Source organism: Hyaena hyaena, unplaced genomic scaffold, assembly GCF_003009895.1.
Source record: "Hyaena hyaena isolate Hyena2069 unplaced genomic scaffold, ASM300989v1 scaffold_100, whole genome shotgun sequence".
Classification (NCBI taxonomy): domain Eukaryota; kingdom Metazoa; phylum Chordata; class Mammalia; order Carnivora; family Hyaenidae; genus Hyaena; species Hyaena hyaena.
In genome coordinates, this window is record NW_024080732.1 from 3283480 (window position 1) to 3308522 (window position 25043).

Consider the following 25043-nt stretch of genomic DNA (forward strand, 5'->3'; position numbering starts at 1 on the left):
TCTATTTTTATGGGATTCTCATTTTTATACTCTTCTAAACATAGGCTATGTTTATGATCTATTTGTGATCTAAAATAAAAAATGCTCCTTGACTTACTTTGTAGTATGTGTTGTTGACTTTTGTATAATAAAATATAATTTACAATAAATTATATCCATTGTTTTCCCCTTAAGTATATGTTTTATATTGCTTAAACAATGCTAACTGACAAGTCAAGGGTGGGTTCCTCTTTTTTTTTTTTTTTAATGTTTATTTTTGAGAGAGAGAGCTAGAGAGAGAGAACATGATCTGGGGAGAGGCAGAGAGAGAGGGAAACACAGGATCCAAAGCAGGCTCCAGGCTCTGAGCTGTCAGTACAGGGCCCAGTATGGAACTTGTATTCACAAACTGTGAGATCATGACCTGAGCCAATGTCGGATGCTCAGCCAACTGAGCCACCCAGGCGCCTCTGGGATAGATTCTTTAAAAAATGTCTTCCTATTTTGAGAAGAGAGGAAAACAAACCACAAGAGACTCTTTTATTATTAATTAATTTATTATTTATGACAGACAGCAAACTGAAAGTTGACAGAAGGAGGTAGGTGGGAGATGGGCTAGATGGGTGATGGGTATTAAGGAGGGCACTTGTGATGATCACTAGGTGTTGTATGTAAGTGATGAATCACTGAATTCTACTCCTGTAACCAATACTGCACTGTATGTTAACTAACTAAAATTTAAATTTAAAAATTCTTCCTACTTTATAAACGGGGTAACAATTTTTATAACAAGCCCACTCTTTATTATAAATCCTCCTCCACATGTAATAAGAGTGTATCATAGTCAGTACCCCTGACTCTTCTGCACCCTACCTTACATCACTCCCACTTTTGTACAGGGAGCCAGTGGCTATTCACTCTGTTCATTTCTAGTTACAGCTTATATAATCTGACATAGGATTTTATAATTTTACCTTTGGGCTCTTCAAATTCTGAGGCACTATCATCTTGACTAAATGACAATATAAGCACATCTGGTTTTGAAAATCAGATAAGTCTAGTTACTTCTAACCCTTTAAAAACATATCCATAAATCAGATATCCATTGTCCAAGTAATAAGGATTCAGTAAAGTTCAGCTTGAATTTATTCCAGTAATTTAGAGTTCATACTGAGCCCACCAAACTCCTGCAAAGAAGTGTAATGATCAGAGACAGATACCATTCCAGAGCTTGAACATCTCAATCTGATAACCAAGTACACCCACAGCCTGCATCTGTGGGTCTTTGCATTCTTACTTCTGCCTCCACCTCTCACCCAGACTATGAGCATTTCTGCCTCTTTGTACTTTAACACAGAATGTATACTAACTTGCAATACTGATCATTTTTATAGTGTGTATATCTTGTTTGCTAAAATATATGGCAAGCTACTTACAAGTGGGTACCATGACTCTCATCTTTCTAAAGCCCTATATTTAATAACTGTTTGAAGAAGGTAACAAAATGTCAAAATATTTATAGAACCTATGTATTTGCCCACACTTTCTCTTTTGCTGTAAAACAACATCTAGTTTACTATGTCTGAATTAGCTAATAACTTATTCATTAACAAGTGAGAACTATTCCTCATTATAATCCTTGTATTAGGAAATCCACTGTTTGAAGGGATTTCAGGAAAGTTTCTTTTCACTTCCTCTGATAAAATCTTGGAGTTAATAAATTGTTTTCTATTTTCTGTCCTCCTGCTTTTATTTCTAAGAGTCAAAGAGATTTAGGAAAGGTAGAAACCCAGCCACCCATTCACTGAAGACAAAATCACTTTAGCAGCTATAGGTTTAGCCATAGAAAAACCACTCAGCTTCTAAAAGCCAGGCAAACAATTTCCCAAATTGGCAATTTGGCAGCAATACAATGTTGAAGACCTTTTTCCAACACAGCTGAGAAAACTCAGGAAAGAACAAATGGAAGGAATAGAGGACAAAATTTTTATGATCTACTGGGGATGTGTCAAAGAAAATCAGATAACAGATGAAATGAGGTTTGCCATTCACCCCATTGGTTTCAAGGCATCTGTACTCAAAGCTGTTTCCGTGGAATGAGTCACTCCTTGCAGAACCCACTACAGCTTAAGTTTATTCATCCTTACAACAGCCTAGGAGAAAGCATCACGATGTCCTCCCATAAAAGATGAGCCACCTGAGGCAGCAAAACATAGTTGAAGAGCTATAGGTACATAGATGAGGAGAGAACCAGGGAATGGCACTCATGGAAGGGGAAGAAAAGAGTTACCCAGAGGAGAGGGAAGTGAAGCCTGTTATATGGCCCATAGAGATCTGGTGATTAGGGAAAGAGGTGGTCACTCTTTGGTCACTGAAGTCCAAGACTCATGGATCCACATGTGACAAGGCTCAGAGACCACCTTCCACTGTTATTCCTTACTGCCAGGCTCCTCATCACTGTCTTGCCCCAGAGGAAATTCCCTTGTGGGCTTCTGAGTTGCACATATCCGAGTCTCCATGGGGCAGTCCTGGCTCAGAATTGCCTAAAACAAGAGGAAGGAAGAGAAATTACTGCATATCTTTTACCAGTCTCCCAGTTCCCTTCCCTCACTACCTCATTCAAATCTAGTGTTTCTCAGGAAAGACTCAATAAACAGTGTAGAATTCTTTTTCTGCTTCGTGTACAGGCACAGGCCTCCCAAGACACTTAGGTGTAGCAACCCTAGTCAAGGGAAATATCTGGCATGCTTTTAATTGAATCTTGACATGGTAATACAAGCTACAGCAGGGAACCAGCTGAAACTGGATCCATCCACTATCAGACCTGTCTTCTTTCATCCCTTTGAACACCCCCCATAACCATCACTAAGCCACCCAGACCTTTAGGGTACTCATGCTTCAATAATAGGAAAGTACCATATTAACTAAAATCATATGTTGTGGTTCTCTTCCCTGAGGTTTTGTACTTTAAATGATGACCTGGTAAAGGTAATGGCAGACATGAATGAATGAATGAGCGAGCCTGGTGGAATTTTGCCTACTTTGGGGAAATAATTTGGTAATTCACATTCTTCTAGTAAGTAAAGTACAGGATGCCTTTGATGGCCCCTGCACCTAAGCCTCTCATTTTTCTTCTTTATTTAGTATCCTTCTTAACCACCCAGTGTAAGAAACAAAGTGGTTATGTAGAGAAGGGAAAATAACAAAGAGAACAAAGGAAAGATAAAGGTGAATATGAGATCAGAAAACATGGCAAAGCAGAAAAACATTCAAAGAAGGAGGAAATAGCATAGGTGGACAACAAAATGAGAGCCAGATGGGAAAAAAATCCCAGAAGATTATTATCATTTTAGCACCAGTCAGAAAACCTTACCAGCTTTTCCTTCTTAGCTGGGGGGCTTCTCAGGTAGTAACAGAAAGGAGCATACATGATGTTGATGACCCCAATGATGACCATAAGCCAAGGGAAGCCAATGGCATGCACAATGGCTCCCCCAGTGGATGGCCCTGTGAGGAATAAACCACATTTACAAGTATTTATTGGAGCCTTGGTCACACAGAAGACACCATACAAGGGGCAATGGGTGACCCAGAGGATGTCCCAAAGTCAAATGTCTTCAGAACCCCTGGAGAATTAGCCTTCTGACTCTATTTCCAGCTGGTAAACAATAGATAAGAGAAAATGGGACACCAGATCAATGGGTACTCCCCTGTCCCCTGCCAACATACCTATAGCAAAGCCCATGCAAAAAGCTACATCAGCTATGGCATAGACACTCCCATAAACTGAGGTATGACGCAGGTCCACCAGATGTCCCATGATGGGCATTATAGAGGAATCCACCATACCTGTGGCCAGAGAAAACAGGTCAGCTCTACTCACAGTCCCTTCCCTTTTTGTGGCATCTTTGCTTCTTATCCTCTGTTAGTGTTTTTGCCTGCTGTCCTCCCACTTGGCCCTCACACTTACTCCTGGTAGGAGTTAGGAGTCCACATCTTTACCAGCTGCCCTCCTGCTCCTTCTGCCTTTACATATACCTCCTCTTATCTGACACAAAGCCACAATTCAGGAGGTTCTTGTCTCCTTTAAAGTACTCTTACCTATGGAAAAGCCAAGCCCTGCATTGGGGCCAATGAGGCCAAAAATATTATGAGCCAGAGGAACCTGCAACAGGGAAAGGAGAACAGTTCATCAGGAGTCCACCTGAGCCACCTCAGAAACAAAGAGTTTTCATGTGAAATGCATTTATTATCCATGTGCTATGTACCACATGTATTAAGTATCTGGATTCTCACATCTCCTTATGAAGAAGAATCTTTACCTCCAATTTAAAGATATGAAAGCTGGATTGGTGCCATTTGGGTTAAATGTTTTATCCAAAGTTAAGCTAATAAGTGGTAAGATTAAGTCTAAACCTAAAATTTGACTCCATTATACTATAACAATGGTCCTCTTCTGTTGCTTGGGTTCTCCCCTTACTTTAACCCCCTTCCCCAGACCCATTTCTGTCCTCACTATTCACTGAATGGAATTTCTTCCCTTTTCTATTAGAAACATTCAAAGGTTTTAGTTAAATTCTAACTTGATAGCCACTGGAGCAAAACAAAAGACACCAACAACCAATTACCTATACTCTAGAGAGGCAGGTGGCATGATGTGGGATGCTGCACCAGCAAGCTTGTGAAACTTATTCTTTTGCCTTCCCAATTCCCCACTGAAAGCCTTCCTTTCCTCTTTTGCTGATTCTTTACCTCCCTCCCTCCTTGAGCAGCTGTTATCTACACCTGCCCCAAAACATTTACCCCTCAGAGGTTTAACATACCATTTAGATGTCAGTGGCTAAACAAAATTTTAGGGATTATTCCCAAAGGGTATTTATATTTTATCAGCAGTTTGGTTTAATATTTACTGTGGGCTCACTATGTGCCAGACACTGTTGCAATTTATATGCACAACCCTATGAAGTGCTATCAGAATGCTCTCTACACAGATGGGGATATTGAGCAAAAAGAGGTGACATGTTGCTACATCTCAGTCACAGCAAGTCAGCAGCAAGTGGAAAAGATGGGGATGACTGTGGAGCTCAAGTTCCTGATCAGGACCTCCAGCCTGTCTTGAAGCACTTGTATTCAGTGCTTTACGGCTCTAGTCACTATTCCCTCAAGCCTAGGAGAAAGTGTGCTGATGATTCCCATTATGGAGAAGAGAAAATGAAGGCTTAGAGAGTTTGAAGGGGGCTCTTGAAAATAGAAAAGCTCTTATTTCTTTCTTTTTCTACCAAACTTCTGGCACCAGAGCCTGCAACTCAGATGATGGTTCCCCTAGGGTCCTGTCAGGGTGGGATGAATAAATTAAGTCATAAAATTCATCACTCTGTTTGAAGTATCTATTTCTGTTGGCCCAGAAATAGATACCAACATGGATAGTTTCATGTGCCCATAAATGGGGCCTCAGACCTCTGGCTACAGCTGCCCCAATTACTGTTCCCCCCTCCTTCCCTCCTCCCTTAATGGTATGCCTGATGGCATCTCCCCCAGTGCTAAATTCCTACCTATTTAGCAATCATTGCTAAGTTAACCCTCTGTTCATTTTAAAGGAAAACAGTCTTTAAATGTCTGGGTCTCTCTCTCTCTCTTTCTCTCTCTTTCTCTCTCACATACACACACCTAGACCTTATACTTACACAAAGCAAGCTGGTACCTATTACCATCATCCCAATCAGGGAGCACAGCCACCTAGAAGAAAAGAGCCATCAGAAATAGTGCTAAAGGGAGAAATCCCTTCCACCAGCCACCCTATCTCAACCACACTGATCAGTTCTACAACCTCTAATTCCAAGAACCCCTTAGGATGTGAGAAGATGAAGACATTTCTATATGACTTGTCTATAATCAGGTGAGCCCTTTCCCTGTTTTTTCCTTGCCCTCATCTCTTCCTGGCTCCATATCTCTTTTAATAGGAGAAGCAGAGTAGGTGGAACGGAACATATTCTTTCCTCCCCTAGAAGAGGAATCAGCTTACTCAGAAGGTACTTGCCCCTTGGGAGTAACCCTCAAACTTAATTCATGCTACTTCCCAATTCAGACTATGTATCACCTATTCATATTTTATCTGGTCTTCAAGGTCCATCTCAGAAGCCAGGGAAAATACCAAACTTCTTTCCTTTTCTGACTTCCAAGAGCAAGGATTTTTAAAAACCTATTTTAAAAATCTTTATGCTGAGCTCCAAAGATAAAATTAAAGCTGTTCTCATTGTAATTGAACAAAATCCATACTCATATCTTTTAGCCCTCAACCTTTTCTACTTGGTGGCCTCTGAGGCACCTCTTTAATACACTCTAAGGATCCACGGAACACAGTCTGATAATCACTGCCCCCAAAGTACTGAGGTTTTTCATGTTCTCTGTGGGGTTGTTTTAGTACTTCCACTAGACAACAAACATCTGGAAAGTAAAGGTTATCCTTCACAACCAGCTCAGGGCCGTCATTTCTCCATACTGTCCTCACCACCTACCTACCCTCATCCTCCCTGTGGGCAGCTTTTATCTATGTGTACTTGTTCTAAACTTTAAATCTCAGAGAAGCTGTACATTATCCTAAGTGCAGGGATAATCTCAAAAGGCTCTCTCATCCTACTTTCCTATTATTCTCCACAGAGTCCCAGGCTACATACCGACCCATCTTGTTGGCCAACACAGCAAAGAGGTTGGTGCCAATGAGGTAGGACACACTGGCAGGCAAAAAAGCTAGACCTGTAGAAAGACAAATAAATCTTAGGACATTCCTAGTTAACTATTATATACTTTATTTCCTACAAGACAGTGAAGTCCCCCCTATTACCCTCAAGGATCTCCCAAACCACTTGGTTTTGTGGTTTTGGAGATCCTTGTGCAAACCCAGAGCAATTGACATAAGGCTCTCACCTCCATTTACCTCAGGAGTAGGGCTTTGTTTAGCTTTCATACAATGTGCACCCCACTTAAACTTCTTGAAGAATGGCCATAATGAACCATTCTCACATATAAAATCCTTTTGATTATGAGGATAAGAACGTCAGTAGCCTTAGAGAGAGAAATACATATCTTTTGGGAAATGAAATCCCTACCTTGATATTCACCCTTCTTCCTACTGCTCTGGTAATGACCTTGGATATGTTACTAAATCTTTCTGAGCTTTGGTATCCACATCTGGCAAAAACAAAGCTATGACTCTATCAGACCAATTTACACTGAGAAGTACGTTGGATACCATATGTAAAAGTATTTTGTAAACTGAAGCACCAGTCACATTGCTCTAGATCATGGGCTTTGGAGCCAACAGTTCTGGGTTCAAATTGTGGTTTTGCTACTTTTTAGCTCTGTGACTTTAGGCAACCTACCCTCTCATTCATTCATTCATTCATTCAGTTTACTTTTAATGAGCTTTTACTATGTCTCAGGTGTTCTAGGATTAGATGGGGTAAATAAGATAGACAAAAATCTTAGTTTTTGGAGAGTTTACATTCCAAGGGAGGGAGTCAGACAACAATAAACACACAAAACAAATGAATGAAAAAGATAATTTTGAAAAACTATAAGTTCTGTGAAGAAAATTTAATGTGATGACATGGAAATGTGATCAGGAACAAGGCTAACTTCAGTTTGGGAGTTGAAGATTTTTGAGGAGATGATATTAAAACTGAGATCTGAAAAACCAAAGCAGGGCATTCCAAGCAGAAAAGCAAACAAACAAACAAACAAACAAAAATATCTAATGCAAATAACTTAAAGAAGAAACCATTTGTCTGTTATAGGAAAAGAAAGGAGGTCTGTGTGGCTGAAACACAATGAGCAAAATGAAGAGTGATAAAAAAATATGTATGTCTATGGGGGGTGGGTTAAATGGATGATGGGCTTAGGAGGGCACTTTTTAGGATGAGCATTGGGTGTCATATGTAAGAGATGAATCACTGGGTTCTACTCCTGAAGCCAAGACTAACTTGTATCCTAGCTAACTTGAATTTAAATAAAAATAGAAAAGTAGATGTAGGCCTAGAATTTGGAATTTATTCCAAGTGTAATGGAAAATTTGGAAGGAAATGACATATTTTAATTTACATTTTTAAAAGTCCTCTGGTTGTGGTTAGAAGAATGGGATCATGGGACTAGCGTGGAAGCCAGAAGACTATTTGTAGAACCCAAGAAGAAAGTGACAATGCTTCAGATTAGAGATCACAATGGAAAGAAGTGAGTAAAATCAGTAGTGTTATGGTGGTAGTCAGTGGAATTTTCTGTCAGATTGGGCATGGGCATAGTGGGAGTGAGGGAAAGAGAGAAATCAAGGATCTCTCATTTTTGTCTTACTCAATTTCATGGCTGGAGATAGAGGAAGAGCTTGGGGAAAACATGAAAGGTTTGAAATATGTGTTAGATATCCAACTGGAGATGTCAGACAGTGGGTGTATAAGTCTAGACTTCCAAGGACAGATCTTAAGCACAGATATAAGTGTTTGACTCATTGTTTTACACATGGTTCTTAAAGCCATAGGGAGGGCTAGGATCACCTCTGAGATATCAGATGGAGAAGAATAGAAAGCCAAAGTCTGAACCATCAGGGACTCTTAACTTTAAAAGTTAGCAAAGGAATAGGAGCTAACAAAGGTGATAAGAAGTAGCCAATGAAGTAGTTAAGAAGGGATGGAATGCAGAAGAAGAAGTAAAAGAAGAAAGAGGAAGAGAAGGAGAAGGGGGAGGAGGAAGAGAAGAAGAAAAAAGAAAAAAAGGTGGAGGAAGAGGTGGTGGGGGAGGAGGAAGAGAAGAAGAAGAAAAAGTAGTAATAGTGGTGCTGGGGGCAGAGGGTGGTGGGGGTGGTGATGGTGGTGGTAGTGGTAGTAAAAGGAGAAGTAGTAGTAGTAGTAGTAGTAGTAGTAGTAATAGTGCAGTAGAAGTGGCTTGGCCTCTGAGAGAGTTGGGAGGCTTCAACCATAAAGAGAAGGCAGTGAATGTAGGTACAAATGCAGAGAACATGGGAACACGTGAGTTCTCATCTCATTGCTTCTATTTTCTCAATGACTAGGAGGTGAGAAAGATGAAGATAAAGAAATGAGGGTATAGAGGAGATTTGAATGGATAAGTGTAAAATAACCATTTCAGAAAGTTGGAAGGAGAACATAACTGGGGACTTAGAGAAAGATTGTTGGGTAATAAGAAAACCGACTTCAATTTTTTAAAAGTAGACTCCACACCCAACATTGAGCCCAATGTGGGGCTCAACTCATGACACTGAGCTGAGATCACGAGTCAGACACTTAGCCAACTGAACCACCCAGGTGCTCTGATGAAAACCTACTTTAGATTTGTAGCCATAAATATAAAATTAAACTGATAACCTAGTTGTATGTTTTCCTACAGCCCCAGTCCACTACTCATGTGCAGGCAAGGAGTAGGCAAACAGACTGGCTTAACCAGAATTAATGCTATGCCAGCTGACAACCTCAGAAGAAAAGCAGGGCAAAGGAATTAACAACGCTTTCTTTTTTTTATGTTTTTATTTATTTTTTTTATTTTGAGAGACAGAGACGGAACGAGTGGGGGAGAGACGGAGAGAGAGGGAGACACAGAATCTGAAGCAGACTCCAGGCTCCATGCTGTCAGCAAAGAGCCCAACGTGGGGCTTGAACCCATGGACTGTGAGATCATGACCTGAGCTGGTCAGATGCTTAACCGACTGAGCCATCCAGGCGCCCTGGAAGTAAGGGTCTTTACAGGAGAATTAAGAAGAAATGATCCAGCAGCAGCAAAAGTAAGGAAAACCTAGAGGAACATGGACTTCCATCAAGAGGGAAAATCGTGTTCTCAGGAAACATTAGGGATTCAGGCCTATAAGATGAAGGAAGTGTTTGGAGAAGAAGATGAAGGCATGTGTTAGAAGAAGAAGATGGGGACATGTGTTAATAACAGGAGGTTCTACAGGGCCAGGGAGTTTTTGGAGGGGGGAGATAGGAAATTAGGTCAGATTAAGAAATTTGTTTTTTTTTTTTTAAATTCAAGTTAGTTAACATACAGTGTAGCCTTGGCTTCAGGAGTAGAAACAAGTGATTCATCTCTTATATATGATACCCAGTGTTCATCTCAAAAAGTGCCCTCCTTATTGCTCATATGAAATACGGTGATAATAATTCCTACCAGATGGCTGGTCGTGAGCCTTGAGATAATGCATGCCAACAGTTTTGCACAGTGTCTGGGACAGAATAAGTGCCCTCAGAGCACCAGCCTTAACTGTTAACATCATAACCAGTGAGTAGCAGGGTCAGGACTTGAACCCAGGCCCTCTCCTTCCAGCTTCATGTGTCTCCATTACCCATACCAGTAGCGTAAGAGCACAGATGGCTGTGGCATAAGGGACTGTAGAGAATCAGCAGTGTGAGTTTCTTCAAGCCTCACTAGCCTCTCTATGCTTTTTTGTACCTATAGGAAACAGCGTTTCCTAATGGAAACTGTCATGATGATTACAATTAAACCCAAAGTCAACAATTCACCAGTTACTGGTCAACGGCTTGTTTAATTTTAATATTCTCTTTATTGAGGTGGAAGTGAAGCATATCTTAGTGTCTTTGTCTATCTGTACAGGGCAGAAAAACTGTACCCAGCTGTTTATTTTTAATTGATTTTAAAAATTTAGTATACCTACTCTATTGTTTACCTGAGATCTGGAAATAAGTACCTCTAAGAAGCCCACTAGCCACTTAAATACATCTCTTTAACATTGCTTTGAATGATGTGGAACTTTCTAAATGAGATTTTCCTCAACTAATGAGGCTTGTTCTTTAGGATCTGGGTATAGGTTGCATTTCGGTAGTATTTTGTGTAAAATAGGTGTTCCAAACTATATGTCAATGGACAAACATATATTTTTCACAGCATATCTTCTGAGGAGCAGAAAATTACACTTATCTGTGACTGTCAAAATAATTTCTAGAAAAATAATGGTGAAAATAGAAATAATTTTTATTTACTGAATATAACTATACTGTATTCTATGTACAGTGCTAATCCATTTAGAATACATGGACCCATTTAATCCTGAAAACAATCCTGAAAGCATCTCCCTTTTTAAAAATAAAAAAAGTGGTGTTTTAAGAGGTTAAATAACTTATCCAAGGTCAAAAGCAATTGGTAATCATGATTCAAACCCAAATGGGCCTATTTCCAAAACCTGTGCTGTTTCCTCCACTTAGAGTACTGGGTCACTTAAAAAGTATCCAGTCACAGACGACAAAGCACTCTCAAAAGTGCTGTCTACAACTTCTCCCAACAACCATGAGAGGTTGTCTCCATTTAGTGCAATATTTTTCAATGTGGTCACTGATAACACATCAGCATCACTAAGAAACTTACAAAAATTCAAACTTGATTCTATCGAATTTCTGGGTGGGGCCCAGCACTCTGAATTTTAACAAGCTCTCCAGATGATGTAAGAACTTGTGAAGCTAGACTTACAGATGCAGATAGCTTTGAGGAAAAGTTGTTTTTTGTTTTGTTTAAATCTTCATTTATTTTTGAGAGAGAGAGAGAGAAAGAGAGAGAGCAAGTATAAGCAGGGGAGTTGAAGAGAGAGAGACACACACACAGAATACGAAGCAGGCTCCAGGCCCTGAGCTGTCAGCACAGAGCCCAATATGGGGCTTGAACCCATGAAGTGCAAGTTCATGACCTGAGCTGAAGTCAGATGCTTAACTGACTGAGCTGCCCAGGTGCCCCAAGATTGAGGAAAGTTGTAAAGGATAGTGGGAGACAAAGTCTTCTTGTCGTTCTGACTTACTCTCCAGAGGGCTTTCTACTGCAGCCTCACCTGCATAAGGGACTGCGTGGAATCAGCCCAGGGAATTTCTTTTGGCTTCACTAGCCTCTCTATGCTTTTCTGTACCTAGAAGAAACAGTGCTGCCTAATAGAAATTGTCCTGACAATTACAATTAAACCCAAAGTCAATAATTCAGCAGTTATTAAAGGCTGGTTTGCTTTTAATATTCTCTTCTGTAGGGTGAAGAAAGGCTGGGGAGGAGCTGTTCTGAGCTGTATTTGCCCACCTGCACCAAGAGCCTGTGCTACAAGAGCCTGAGGGCAGAGGACACTGTTCTGTACCAAGCACCAACTAACTCAATTAATTGTCATGGTCAGAGCGAGTTGCAGCTCAGAAAAATTCAATTTGAGGCTAGGAGTGCAGCTTGGAGCCTTGTTTAGAATTGTCCTCTAAAAAAATTAGATTTAGTACTTTTTATTATATACTGAGTTATGTCAGGTTCATATCAACTTCCCATCTGGCCTCATAAGCTTCTCCTCCCTATAGTGACTGAATGGCACATAGCCTTCTATGTTCCCTTTTCTTAGGCTTCCTGAGGCCAAGCTCATCTAAGCTTAGATGAGTCATGAGGACGTCTCACCATGAAGCAGAGGAAGCTAGAGGCCTTTATCACAGAACAATATACTCCATAAGCACCTTGTTAGAAGTAAAAAGATAGGAAAAGGGTAATCTAAGGGAAGGGGAGTTGAAGAGAGAAAAGAGTGGATGATAATGGTGGTGCACATTAATATTCCACAGGTGCAAAGCATTTCCACAAGTTATAACATTTATCCCTCAAATTACCCTTTGAACTAGACAGTATTCCGATGCCCTTTTCAGAGATGAAAAAACTGATGCTCAGAAAATTGATGTGGTTTTCATAAGTTTGCATAGCCAATCAATGGAGCTGAAATGAAAACCTAGGTCTTTTAACTCAAAATTATTGATCACTCTATGACATAGCTGGGCATGTTGCTGCCCCATAGCCCCTCTCAACCCCTCCCACCCCACCCATCTCAGGATGCTTCTTGGAGGTACTGCCTGACCACTCAGGCTCAATTTTAAGTGTGGAAAGAGAAGATACAAATGAAAAAAAAAAAAAAAAGAAAAAGAAAAGAAAAGTTGTGACAAAGGAAGCACATTGTGACCCTGAAGACCTGAGGCTGATAATGCTTCTCAATTACCTTAGAAAGGGCCATGGCATAAACCTCTGTCCAAGCCCAAGTTGGGGAACAAGGTCACTTACCTAACTGCCACTCAGGGGAGCACATGGTCTGCATCATCCAGATGGGCAATGTCGGCTCCAGCATGGCCACTCCCATGTTAGCAAAGCAGAGGGAGCCTGGAGAGACATTTCTGTGAGCCCCCATGGCTACATGGAAGCCCAAACTCTTCCTATCCCAAAGAGAGGCATTGTCAGCTTACCTGCAGCCACCAGGATATAAGGGTCTTTGAGAAGCGTAAGGAGTGGAGTCCCCTTAGCACTCTGAGAACATACACAACAAAAAAATTTCCATTTGTACAGTGTACATCTCTCTTATTTTCATAGAATCTGAGAATATGAAGATAGAACCTTAGAAATCATCTATGTCAGCCCCTTTACTGAAGAGACCAGACAAGTTAAAGGAGATAAAGTGACTTTCCTAATGTCACAAAGTCACCTGGCAGTTTACCTCCTGTCTGTAAGGCAGATAATGTAGTAGTCACAGAGAGGAGGACAACATATTCCACACATGATTCCTGCCTTCAAACGATCATCAACCATATGAGAGTGGATTGTCAGCAAGGCCAGCCTTGGACAATGGATGTGTGGACTATTGGTCTTGGGCTTTACCATTAGATCTCACTGGCACTAATTTTTGCCCTGGAAGAACCACAGGCAAGGTGCTGAATTCCAAAGGTGAACACAGAAGTGATAACTTAGAAAGCTCCTCAAGCATTCTGAATGCTTTATTCTGACCATTTTGAGCCATACTAGACAAGTGTAGCAAAAGGTGTTTGAATATCTAGATTAAAATGTGAGCCTAGGGGCTCCTGGGTGGCTCAGTCTGTTAAGCGTCCAACTCTGGGTTTTAGCTTACGTCATGATCTTATGGTTCTTGAGTTTGAGCCCCATGTTAGGCTCCACATTGATGTGCAGAGTCTGCTTGGGATTCTCTCTCCCTCTCTCCCTTTCTCTCTCTCTCTCTCTCTCTCTCTCTCTGTGTCTCTTTCTCTCCCTGCTCCTCCCCTGCTCATGGTCTCTTTCTATTCCAAAATAAATAATCTTAAAAAATTAAAAAATAAATAAATACAAATAAAATGTGAGCCTAAATATTGAGTTCTAATTTTCCCCTCTCTTCAGAAAATCTTTACTCCAGCTAAACTCAATCACTCCACCTTCCTCCCATGCATTCCAGTGGGTCATTTTTGCCTAAACTATCTTCCTTCTCTCTACAGGTCCAAATAATCTAAATCCTACCCATTCTTCATAATCAATCTTAAATGGCTCCTTCTCTTCCACAGTATTCCTTGACTCAGTAGCTGGAACTTCTCCCTCTTTCCAACTTTCTGAACTTTGTGTCCTACATCCTGTCTTGTAATATAATTAATAGTTTTGATATGATAATCATCTCTGCCTACACACAGGGGTGGATTAAAATATTCAGAGATACTAAAACTAAATATATAATTCAAATTAAAGAGACAAATCTAAATCATAAAATACACATTAAGAAGTCCAATAAACCCTTTGGCCCAAAAATTCCACTTCTAGCAATTTATTCTATAGATTATTTCCAATGTTATAAAAATGCATATATATATATATATAAGGTTATTAATTGTAGCATTGTTTATAATTGCAAAGTACTAGAAACTACCTAAATGTTCAAATGTATGAGATTGAATAAAATATGGTACATGCACAATGACATTTCATACAGCCAGAAAAATAATTGAATTTTTTTGCATATGTAGAACATTACCATCCAAGTCAAAACTATTCAAAAAGATATTAAATGAAAACAATTTCTCCTCTCACAACACTTTTGATACCAAATGTGTGGGCTTTTCCACCAAGCAATTCTTCGGTTCTCTGTGGGCACCAACTGGTTGTCATAGAATTTAATTCAATTCTGACACTAACTACTTGGAATTAGCACAGACCACACAGATTAAGGGCTTGGACCCACAAGACTGCCTCCACTTCATACCCCAATTGTAAGCAATGTGTTCCCATGTTACCCACACTTCTGTCTGATGTGGCTATAAAATCCAAGTTTTTAGTCCAAGCTTTCCCACATTTTCTGTACTTCCTTGTCTTTCATTCTATGTGGTTTGATACAAATTTCTCACAGCCATCTTTGGCTTGGAGTCAGACAAATACCAGCTCTGATATTTAATCATGATAGGATGATAGTGTGCAAGGTGCTCTTAGGGGAGAGATTTAACAGCATCTAAGGTCTTCTCTAGCTCTGAGGTGTTATAAGCATGAATTCACAGGTCCCAATGTCATTGTCTCCTGTTCTGAGTTTATGTATACAAATTCTGTAATGTTTCTTTAATTTTTCATAAGGCCTTTCCTCCATCTTTGTCCAACATCAAACCAGACTCTTCCTCACCATCCCCAATAGTACTATAAATATGGCACTATCTTGGAATCCAGGTATAGTTCTCACTTTCCCTCACTCCACTCCTCTTACCTTTCTTCTTATGGCTTGACAGGGATGACCTAGGGGAGCCTGGGTCTTAGCACTTAACCATTCTATATATCCCTTGGGAATAGAGCTTGGTGCCTTCTTACCTCAGGAGAGACTTTGGAAGGCTGTAGGATACACAGCTGTAGTGCTAAGAAAGAGGCAGAGAAAGAGACAGTTCAGTTTGTCCACTGATTAGTTGGAAACTTCAGTAACAGCCACACGGTTATCATCCTATAATGTAGAGATCTAACTCCCTGAATTTCTTCATTTTTTCCTAGAATAGTGCAGTCCTTGATCTTTTGAGTATATCAAGACTGACACCATAGCAGAGTACATTGCCAACCCGACTTAAGCTATCATCTGTCTGGTGGTCTCTTATGATGACTTACCTCCATTCAGTAGTGCCAGAAAGGCCAATATAAGGAAGGGTGAAGAGTGCCCAACAAACACATCCATCACACTTCCAAAAGGAGCTCCCACTGGAAAGGCAAAACAGGCATGGGTTTCAGAGGTAAGGGTCAATTCCTAGTTGGTGTGATTTGCCCACATACACCCAATAAGATTTACCAAAGCGCTACTAGGCACTGAGCTCCACATGAGGTTCTGGAAATTCAGAGATGAAGAAGACCTAATTCCCAGGGGCTTATGTTCAAACAGAGAAAATGCGTGTGATGGGGGTGGTGTGGAGTGATCCAAATAATTAGAACATGGTGAAAAGTAAAGTTCAACAGTAAAGTTCAATCTACAAAGTGCTGTGTAAACACAGTGCAGTGAGTTCAGGTGGCTACAAGGGCTTTGTCAAGTGGGTAATGCAGGTTGGGAAGAAGCATAAATGAAGAGCATTGAGGTGTAATAAAAGAGACTGTGGTTGTAGAAGAAATAGAATGAAGTCAGTTCAGTGTTCAGTCACTAGAATATGAGTATTTGGGAGAGAAAAAGTAGAGGTGGGGGATGTTGAGGCCAAATAGTCAAGGGCCCCATATATCCAGATAAAGCATGTATTTGGCCTTGTGGGCTATGGAGAAACATGCTTTTTAGCAGGGGAGAAATGCCACTACCTCTGAGCATAGGAAGTTTTTTCTGGTGGCACTTGGGGGAAGAAGGGAAGGCAAAAGAGATCAGGCAGTAGGCTGGTTCCAACTGAGATGTGATGAGGAACCAACCTTGAGGAAGTGGCTATAGAGAATATAATGGGCTCTTCCATTTGAAAGTGAGAAGTGGGGGCGCCTAGGTGGCTTAGTCGGTTAAGCATCCGACTTTCGCTTAGGTCATGATCTCGCGATTCGTGGGTTCGAGCCCCGCGTCAGGCTCTGTGCTGACTGCCAGCTCAGAGTCTGGAGCCTGTTTCAGAGTCTGTGACTCCCTCTCTCTCTGACCCTCCCCTGCTCACGCTGTCTCTCTCTCTCCTAGAAATAAATAAAACATTAAAAAAAAAAAAAAAGAAAGTGAGAAGTGATAAAGGAGACCAAGATGTACCAAAAGTTTAGCTTGGGTGGATTTTAATCCATTTTGTTAAAATGGATTTTAGCAAAGAACAGGGTTTTTGTTCCCCCCTCTCCCATGGTTGTGGTGGGAGGTGAGGTATGGACCAGGGAAGAGACCTTTGGTGTTTTCTCCTCAACTAGACTGCAAGGAGGGAAGGAACCATGTGTGAGGCTTCTTACCTATATCCCTTTGTCTTAACATTGTGCTTGGCATGTAGTAAGTGTCCATAAAATATATGACTTCTCGGACTAGTCAATTAAATCATATGGGGGATGAACCTCAAAGGAACATAGGCTATGGTTTACAGCTTGGGTTTTTAGTCCAGAAAATGTGAGTCTGTATCCTTGCTATGGCATTTTCTGGCTATGTAATCTTGGACGGTAATTTAAACATTTTAGTCCTCATCTATTTAATGAGGACAATCATTCCTCCTTCATAGTGGTGTGAAGATTAGGAGAGATTATGTTTGCAATGTATTTAGCACAAACTCCGGCAAGGAGCTCCTCTCATTTTGAAAGCACTGGCCATGTTTGAAAGTGGAGGTAAGATAGTGGCTGCTAACATGGGGATAATTGATCACTTGAATAGACTAGGTTTCTAGACCATTCCCAGGTCTATTAAGCTTCTTAAGGGGAAAGAGACTTTGCCTTTTTTGGGGGAAACATTTCAGAAGGACTCAAAATATAATTGGACAGAAAAGGAAAGAAAATACTGTCTTTCATGACCTTGGAAACACCTGCCTCCTGGGGGCCATCTTCAAAGAGTATGCACTACCCTACCCTCTGAACCTAGATTTGGGTCCAGGTTCCACTTACCCAGCAGTCCCAAAGCCAGGCCCCCCAAGGCAATGCCCATGGCATGCCCTCTCTCATAGTCATCAGTGTAGACACTTGCCAGCATCCCAAGACCTAAAAGGAGAGTTACATATGGAGTTAACATACAGGAGCCTTCTGTCTGCCTCTCTCACTGAACCCTTGGTCTACTAGTTCTTAGTCTTCTATCACTATTATATCGTCAGGAGTCATATTACTTAGAGTTCCAGTTTGAGGAGTTTTATAAAACTTAAACTATAGTATTTTATAAATACTGTCCTCACTGGTTCCCCAAACTCCCACATTGCTCTCTGCTCCTGCTCACAATATTGTTGGAAGTTTAGAAGTCTCTGGGAAGGATAATATAGAATATCACTGTCCACTGATTCTGCATTTCATTGCATTTCATCATTCCCTACCATATTTCCCTGAATTAATGAATATGGAGTAGGTCAAAGAAAGGAAAATCTATAAACACAGAACACTATTAGATTCATGGAGGTGCCCAAGGAAGACAAAAGCACAGAGTATCTGGAAGAAAGCATAGGCTGGGCTCTCATGTCATTTATTCATGTGCAAAATGGCATAAAATATCTACTTTGTGGGATTACATTAAATGTTATATTTGATAATACTTAGCAAAGTATGATAGGGTTATTGGTAGTATTCACATTACTTTTCCTATAAAATGTTAAGAGAGGGACAGAGAAAAGATCATAGAGTAGCCTTAAATACAAGCCTGGCCTACTCCATGGTTTTACTGAGCTTATTTGACCTAAGATGGTATATCTAAATATTGTCAGAGAAAATTATGTCAGGCTTCAGGATTTATAACACTGCCAATAACTATAATTATCTTGCTTTTGTTTAGTCTTTTAATGTTTATTTATTTTATTTTTGAGAGTGGATAGGGCAGATATGGGGGGAGATAGAGAATCTCAAGTAGGCTCCATGCTGTCACCCAATGTGGGGCTCAATACCACAACCATGAGATCATGACCTGAGCTGAAATCAACAGTTGGACACTTAACTGACTGAGTCACCCAGGTGCCCCCAATTATCTTGTTTTTGAATCATAATTTCTGCCTACTGGGATACTTTCCTATCTATTCATATAAAACTTATAGGGTCTGAAGATAGTAAGAGATGTGTGTGTGTGTGTGTGTGTGTGTGTGTGTGTGTGTAAGATGTCAGTATTACCTGCAACAGATGAAAATGAAGATCCAATGCCTTGAAGGGTTCGAGCCACAAAGAGTAGGGTATAGGTACCAGAAAAAGCAAACACTGAATAAAGAGAATAACAAGCATGCTCCAGTTAGCAAATTGTCTTTATCCCTGGCCACCAGAAAATGTGCTCATGATATTATAGATATAAGTCATTAAATATATGTTTTAATAAAGCATGATCACTGCTCCCTGTTTTTGGAGATGTCTTTCTAATCTCCCACACCTTAATCAGGATTGCATTTTCATTGACATGAAAACTGAGAAACCACAGAAGTATAAACCAGTTCACCACACAGTGGATGGAAGGCTGGATTTTCACATTTCCTGTCCAAAGATCAACATCCTGTCCACTGGAATCATGGCTGTCCATAAAGTTTAATGCCTTTAGATCCTACTTCTCAATCCTTCATTTTCAACACCCACATTTGACCTTTGCCATTGTTGGTCTCCATTGGATCATCTAAAGCGAGGGGACAAAAGCTATATGTAAAGGAAGGACCATAGGCATTGGGTAGAAAATAATATCTTGTGATCCAATTAGGTATTTCCTCTTCCTACTGGAAGATCTTTTAACCAAATCAAATAAGTGAGTATGTATTAAGTAATACCAAACACACAACTATACTAGATAGACTCTGCAACAGATGTGAAATAAAGGAAGGGCATCCAGTTCATGCCCTTTAAGTCTACTCAAGACTAGCATACACAAAACTGAGTACCAAACAGAAATACATTATCAAAAACTAAATTATAGGGTATTGATAGTAAGCTTGGTAAATCCAGACATGTCTCACCTCCATTTCAGCACAATGCCCCTGAAAGAAAGATGACTCCCTCCCAAAGTATCTGAATCAGCAGAATTGTAATCCATTTGCCCTTTCATTACAGATATATTTGGTTGTTTGATATCTTATAATTTTCTCCCATTACTTCCTGATGTGATCACACTGTCTCCCAAACATGTATGGACTTGGTCTCTCTTTGCTGGGTTTCTAATGTCTTCTAAGCCTTCTGATTTTCAGTCTGTTCAAGGTTGGCTGTTCCTATGTCCTTTGATAACTGAGTGACCAACTTGTCTGTTTGCCAAGGACTTTGTATTCTGGGAGGCCCGTGAATCTCAGGCAAAGTAGAATGGTTGGTAACCCTATGTAGGAAAACCAAAAAAAGTTCTTTCTCACTTTGCCCCTAAACATGGGCTGCCATTTCACTCCTAATTACATTAAGCATAGGTCCCAGGTGGAGGCCCTTAAGAGTAATAATGGGCATCAGCAACCTCTTTTTAGTATTTAAAAACCCTAAAGAAATGCCACATAAGATTCCCTAAAGACCAAACATTTGCTAGAATTAGGCAAATTCAGTATAGCAACACTGGTTATAGCATGGAAATAATAACCATTATTTAATTGCAGAAAATCAAGCAAGGACCTTATAGTAAAGAGTTTGGAATACTGTAGCATTATCTTAATCTGCTGGGTATTTGTTTTATCTCCCCAGGCATGCATCACAAACTCTTGGACTGGAACCATATCACTTCATTTTTTAACTTTCCCCAATGGCTTTTGCCATCAAGACATAATATGTGTGCTCCATTAAGTTTTTTGGAGAGAATTATTAGTCTCATTTGATAAAAGAGAGAATCCTATTCATTTTTAATTTACCGTTTGGCATGGGCTATTCTAGAAGTTCAATAAACATTTCTAACTTGAATTTCCTCATTTTCTTTGATTTAGCTAGAATTTTTCACAAGTAAGCTGCAATTCTCAGAACTTCACACATCAAGCTTCTGCTCTTTGCAGCTTTCCAACCCTGAATGCAACAAATTTATGCTAATTATTGGATGATAAGAGTTAAGACCTATGCTGAAAGGGAAGAAAACTTGAGGTAGGGCAATAGAAAAAGCAGAAAAGTAACAAAAAGGTTATAAGAAAAACAGGAGAGAGAAGGAAATAATGTTACTGGAAGCAGAGTCAGCAGAGGCAGGCTACCTTATCTTGCAGTAACCTCCCACGCCCCTTCGTTCCTTCTTATTTTAATTTTCAGGGTCAATTTCCAGACATAGTTTGTTCGTTTACTGTTCTTATTCCATCTCTATTTTATTAGAACATTTATCTTATACTGGATAGACTATTTGTCTTTCTTTTTCTTGTTGTTTTCAAAGCAAAATTATTTCTTAAGCTATAATCTTTAATGTCCTTACTTGAAGGCAGTAGACTTTTTCGTATTATCCAGTGGCTATTGTCCAATTTAGATTCTTTGCTGGTGGCCCTTTACCTTTGTGTATCAAAACAATACAACCTTTTCCCAAAGATGAGAGGTTTGTACTAAACTCATTCAAGGGACTACTGATAGACACACACACACACACACACACACACACACACACACACACTATAGCACACTTATTTAAAAAGTCTTTACAATTTTTCACAGCTGTTGGAAGTGAGGTGTCTGTTCTTCTGTAGCAGAATATACAAATGCCAAGTAAAATGATTTGCCACTACTGTTCTAGTCCCCATATCAAAAGCAGCAAAGCATTTAAATCAGTGTCATAGGCCATTTAGTCAGATGCCTAATTAGCTAGCTTGACCCTACTCTCTTTACTGTAGTGCTTGTGATAAAATCAAAGGTTATCAGTGAGTGAAATAAAAGAGGAACCAAATTACTTACTAACTGTGGAGAGAAATAGGATAACAAAGCCAGCAAACATGGGGATGTGATAGCCAATTCTAAAAGAGAATTAAAAAGAAAAAGATACAGTCTCAATAGGCAACAATATACTTGGACTATATTTTTTTCTTATAATTGAGAATAGAACTGCTGTTGAGTACATGGAAAAACATATCTCTGAAGGCAAACTGAGAGATGGATATGACATATGAATGTGTATAAGCGAATAAATAAATATCCAAATTTACCCAGAGACCAGGGCCAAAATCTTTTTTTTTCCAGGAAGGATGGCCTAGTCAGAGTATATATTCCTTTGAAACATCAGGGTAATCCCAAACACAGCCAGCAAACCAGTGTTCTAGACTGTAGTAGTTCTGCCTTCGAGACATGTTCCAGAGCACTGAAATAACATCAGCAGTATACTTCTGACCATTTGTTCTTTTCTTGGTACTCAATGGTCATTACATCATTAAGAAAATTTGAACTCCATGGCATTTCATGAATACCATGTAATCCTTTGGGTAACCAGCTTTCCAAATAGCTGACTCCCCTGAGATAGACAAGTATGTTTTCCTTCTTTTTTTCTTCTAACTACTTTTATGATACCACAGCCCATCCTCTTACTTCTGAGCCAGAGAGTACCATGTAGAGCACTGTACTTATTGAGATACCTGTTGGTGAGAGGTCCCACAAATGGGTTGATCAGAAGTTGCATCAGAGCCTTTGAAGCAAACAGAACCCCAACCCGTATGTTTTCTTCCTCCAAAAACTCTGTGCCTTGCAAGCAATTGTTTTGTTGTGCTGAGATGGCTCCAGTGACTAGAGGAGGGATGGTACCAGAAGTGCGACCTGTCCATTCTGCGCCACTGGGTGCACTTTCTTTAACAGCCATGGTGTCATTATCAAAGAAGGAGAAGACCGTGGAAAAGGCACGAGAAGTAAGGGCATGCTGGGAAACTGTGGTGGTGCCAACATACAGAGGAGCGTTGATTTCTTTGAACTCTGTGGCATATAGGAAGTTGGGTACAATGGGCACTGAAAGTCAAGAAGGACAAGTGATGAGGGCTGAGAATACTTTTTAATGCTAATTGGTTTAGGGCCATTACTATGAGCTTTATATTCATGCTCTGAGTGACATGATTTGAAGCCTACTAAAAGACTGTGCTGTCCAAATTATCCTATTAGATTAAGTAAATTCCAACTAACACAAAATTGGTCCTTATTACTCTTGGATTCTGTATTGGCCAATCACCTACTTGCTAACATTTATTTCTAATCACAAAATCAATATTTATAGAGTTTTGTCAGACATACATACAAAGTGGGGAAATTTTCAAGTTACCAGATGCTCACTTTCACAGCTGAAGTTCAACAAGGCAAACTTTGTTTTACTGTTTCATCTTTCATACAGAGATGGCAAAGCATGGAAATGGTAGGGTCAGGGAAGTATAGTGCATGAAGCTCTAGCTCTGGGATCAGTTGGACAGAACTTGAACCCCAGCTTAGCACCTGTTAGTAGGGAAGCCTCAGGCAAGTCACAGAACAGCTCTAAACTTCGTTTATCTTTTGTATTTTTCAAGCATAAAAAGAAAAATCCTCATGTCCACTCACCGCTAAATTTTAGCAGGGTCTGTGCTCCCTACTGGGAACCAGAGCAAATTAACCCCCAGTGCAGAGACATCCAAACATACCCACTACAGTAAGCAACATGTTGTCCAGGAGCAGAGCAACAAACACCACCACCAGTACTAGTTTCCGAGACTCTCTCCCCTCCTTGAGCAACTTCCAAGGAGCATCCAAAACCACCCTGAGCATGGTAAGAGCTGGGCTGGAGGTGTCTTCTCCAGTTTCTTATGGAAGGTCCTGTTACAGCTATAGGTCTTCTGCAGCCTTTATAGAAGAGGGAAGAAATTCTGCTCAGACAAGTGGAACTCAGTATTAAAATGAAAAGTACAAGTAGTTGCAGATACTAGGATGGTATTTGAACCATTTTAATTCCTGTGTCTCTGTTCACTTCTTATACATCTCAACAACACTACTTGGTTCTCAGAATGCCTTATAGGAAAGTACTGCTTACCAGGTTTTTATATCTGGAATTCTAAGCACATTTTTTTCTCTTTTTTTCAAATTTTTATTTAAATTCTACTTAGTTAACATACAGTGCAATGTTGGCTTCAGGAGTAGAATTCAGTGGTTCCTCACACACATACAACACCCAGTGCTCATCATAACAAGTGCCCTCCTTAATACCCATCATCCATCTAGTTCATCCCCCACCCACCTCCTTCCATCAACTCTCAGTTTGTTCTCTATCATAAAGAGTCTATTATGGTTCATTCCTCCCCTCCTTTTCCCTTTTCCATATGTTCATCTGTTTTGCTTCTTAAATTCCACAAATGAGTGAAATCATATGGTATTTATCTTTCTCTGACTGACTTATTTCACTTAGCATAATACTCTCTAGATATATATACGTATATATATACCACATCTTCTTTATCCCCTCATCAGTTTATGGACATTTGGGCTCTTTCCATAGTTTGACTACTGTTAATAATGCTGCTATAAACATCAAGGTGCATGTACCTCTTCTAATCTGTATTTTTACATCCTTTGGATAAGTACCTAGTACTGCAATTGCTGGGTCATAAGGTAGTTCTACTTTTAACTTTTTGAAGAATTTCCATGCTCTTTTCCAGAGTGGCTGCACCAGTTTGCATTCCCACCAACAATGCAAGAGGGTTCCTCTTTCTTAACAGCCTCACCAACACCCTTTGTTTCTTGTGTTGTTAATTTTAGGCATTCTGACAGGTGTGGGGTGGTATCTCATCATGGTTTTTATTTTTTTTTTAATATTTTTATTTATTTCTAGGAGAGAGAGAGAGAGAGACAGCGTGAGCAGGGGAGGGTCAGAGAGAGAGGGAGACACAGACTCTGAAATAGGCTTTAGGCTCTGAACTGGCAGTCAGCACAGAGCCCGACATGGGGCTCGAACCCACGAACCGCGAGATCATGACCTAAGCGAAAGTTGGATGTTTAACTGACTAAGCCACCCAGGCGCCCTTCTCATCATGGTTTTGATTTGCATTTCCCTGATGATGAGTGACACTGAGCATCTTTTCATGTATCTGTTAGCTATCTGGTTATCTTCTTTGGGAAAATGTCTATTCATGTCTTCTGCCCAATTTTTAACTGAATTTTTGTTTTTTTGGGTATTGAGTTTGATAACTTCTTTATAGATTTTGGATACTAACCCTTTATCACATGTGTCATTTGCAAATATCTTCTCTCATTCCATAGGGTGCCTTTTAGTTTTGTTGATTGTTTCTTTTGCTGCACAGAAGCTTTATATCTTGATGAAGTCCCTGCAGTTC

General features: G+C 40.0%; 1 protein-coding gene across 3 annotated transcripts; it reads right to left on the minus strand.

Moving 5' to 3' along the window:
- Window positions 1–2202: 2202 nt before the first annotated feature.
- SLC18A1 (solute carrier family 18 member A1) lies at window positions 2203–23484 on the minus strand. Of its 3 annotated transcripts, XM_039235648.1 has the most exons (15): window positions 23361–23484; window positions 22341–22704; window positions 21670–21728; window positions 18976–19059; window positions 17779–17871; window positions 15868–15957; window positions 15583–15626; window positions 13224–13284; window positions 13045–13140; window positions 6654–6732; window positions 5664–5715; window positions 4081–4144; window positions 3709–3828; window positions 3353–3486; window positions 2203–2522 (listed from the first exon to the last, which is right to left on the minus strand). In XM_039235648.1, exons 1-15 carry the CDS (start codon window positions 23482–23484, stop codon window positions 2409–2411), a joined length of 1578 nt encoding a protein of 525 aa, XP_039091579.1. In that variant the 3' UTR covers window positions 2203–2408. The 3 variants fall into 3 exon arrangements, with proteins under 3 accessions (XP_039091579.1, XP_039091580.1, XP_039091581.1); XM_039235649.1 differs by lacking the exon at window positions 13045–13140; XM_039235650.1 differs by lacking the exon at window positions 3353–3486.
- Between the last annotated feature and the right edge of the window lie 1559 nt (window positions 23485–25043).

Coding starts and splice junctions, on each gene's coding strand:
- SLC18A1 (XM_039235648.1), bottom strand. CDS start 23,484: ATGCTCAGGGTGGTTTTGGATGCTCCTTGGAAGTTGCTCAAGGAGGGG. Junction 19,060..21,669: donor CCTATTTCTCTCCACAGTTA/GTAAGTAATTTG, acceptor CTCTTTATTCAG/TGTTTGCTTTTTCTGGTACC. Junction 3,829..4,080: donor AGGGCTTGGCTTTTCCATAG/GTAAGAGTACTT, acceptor CTCTGGCCACAG/GTATGGTGGATTCCTCTATA.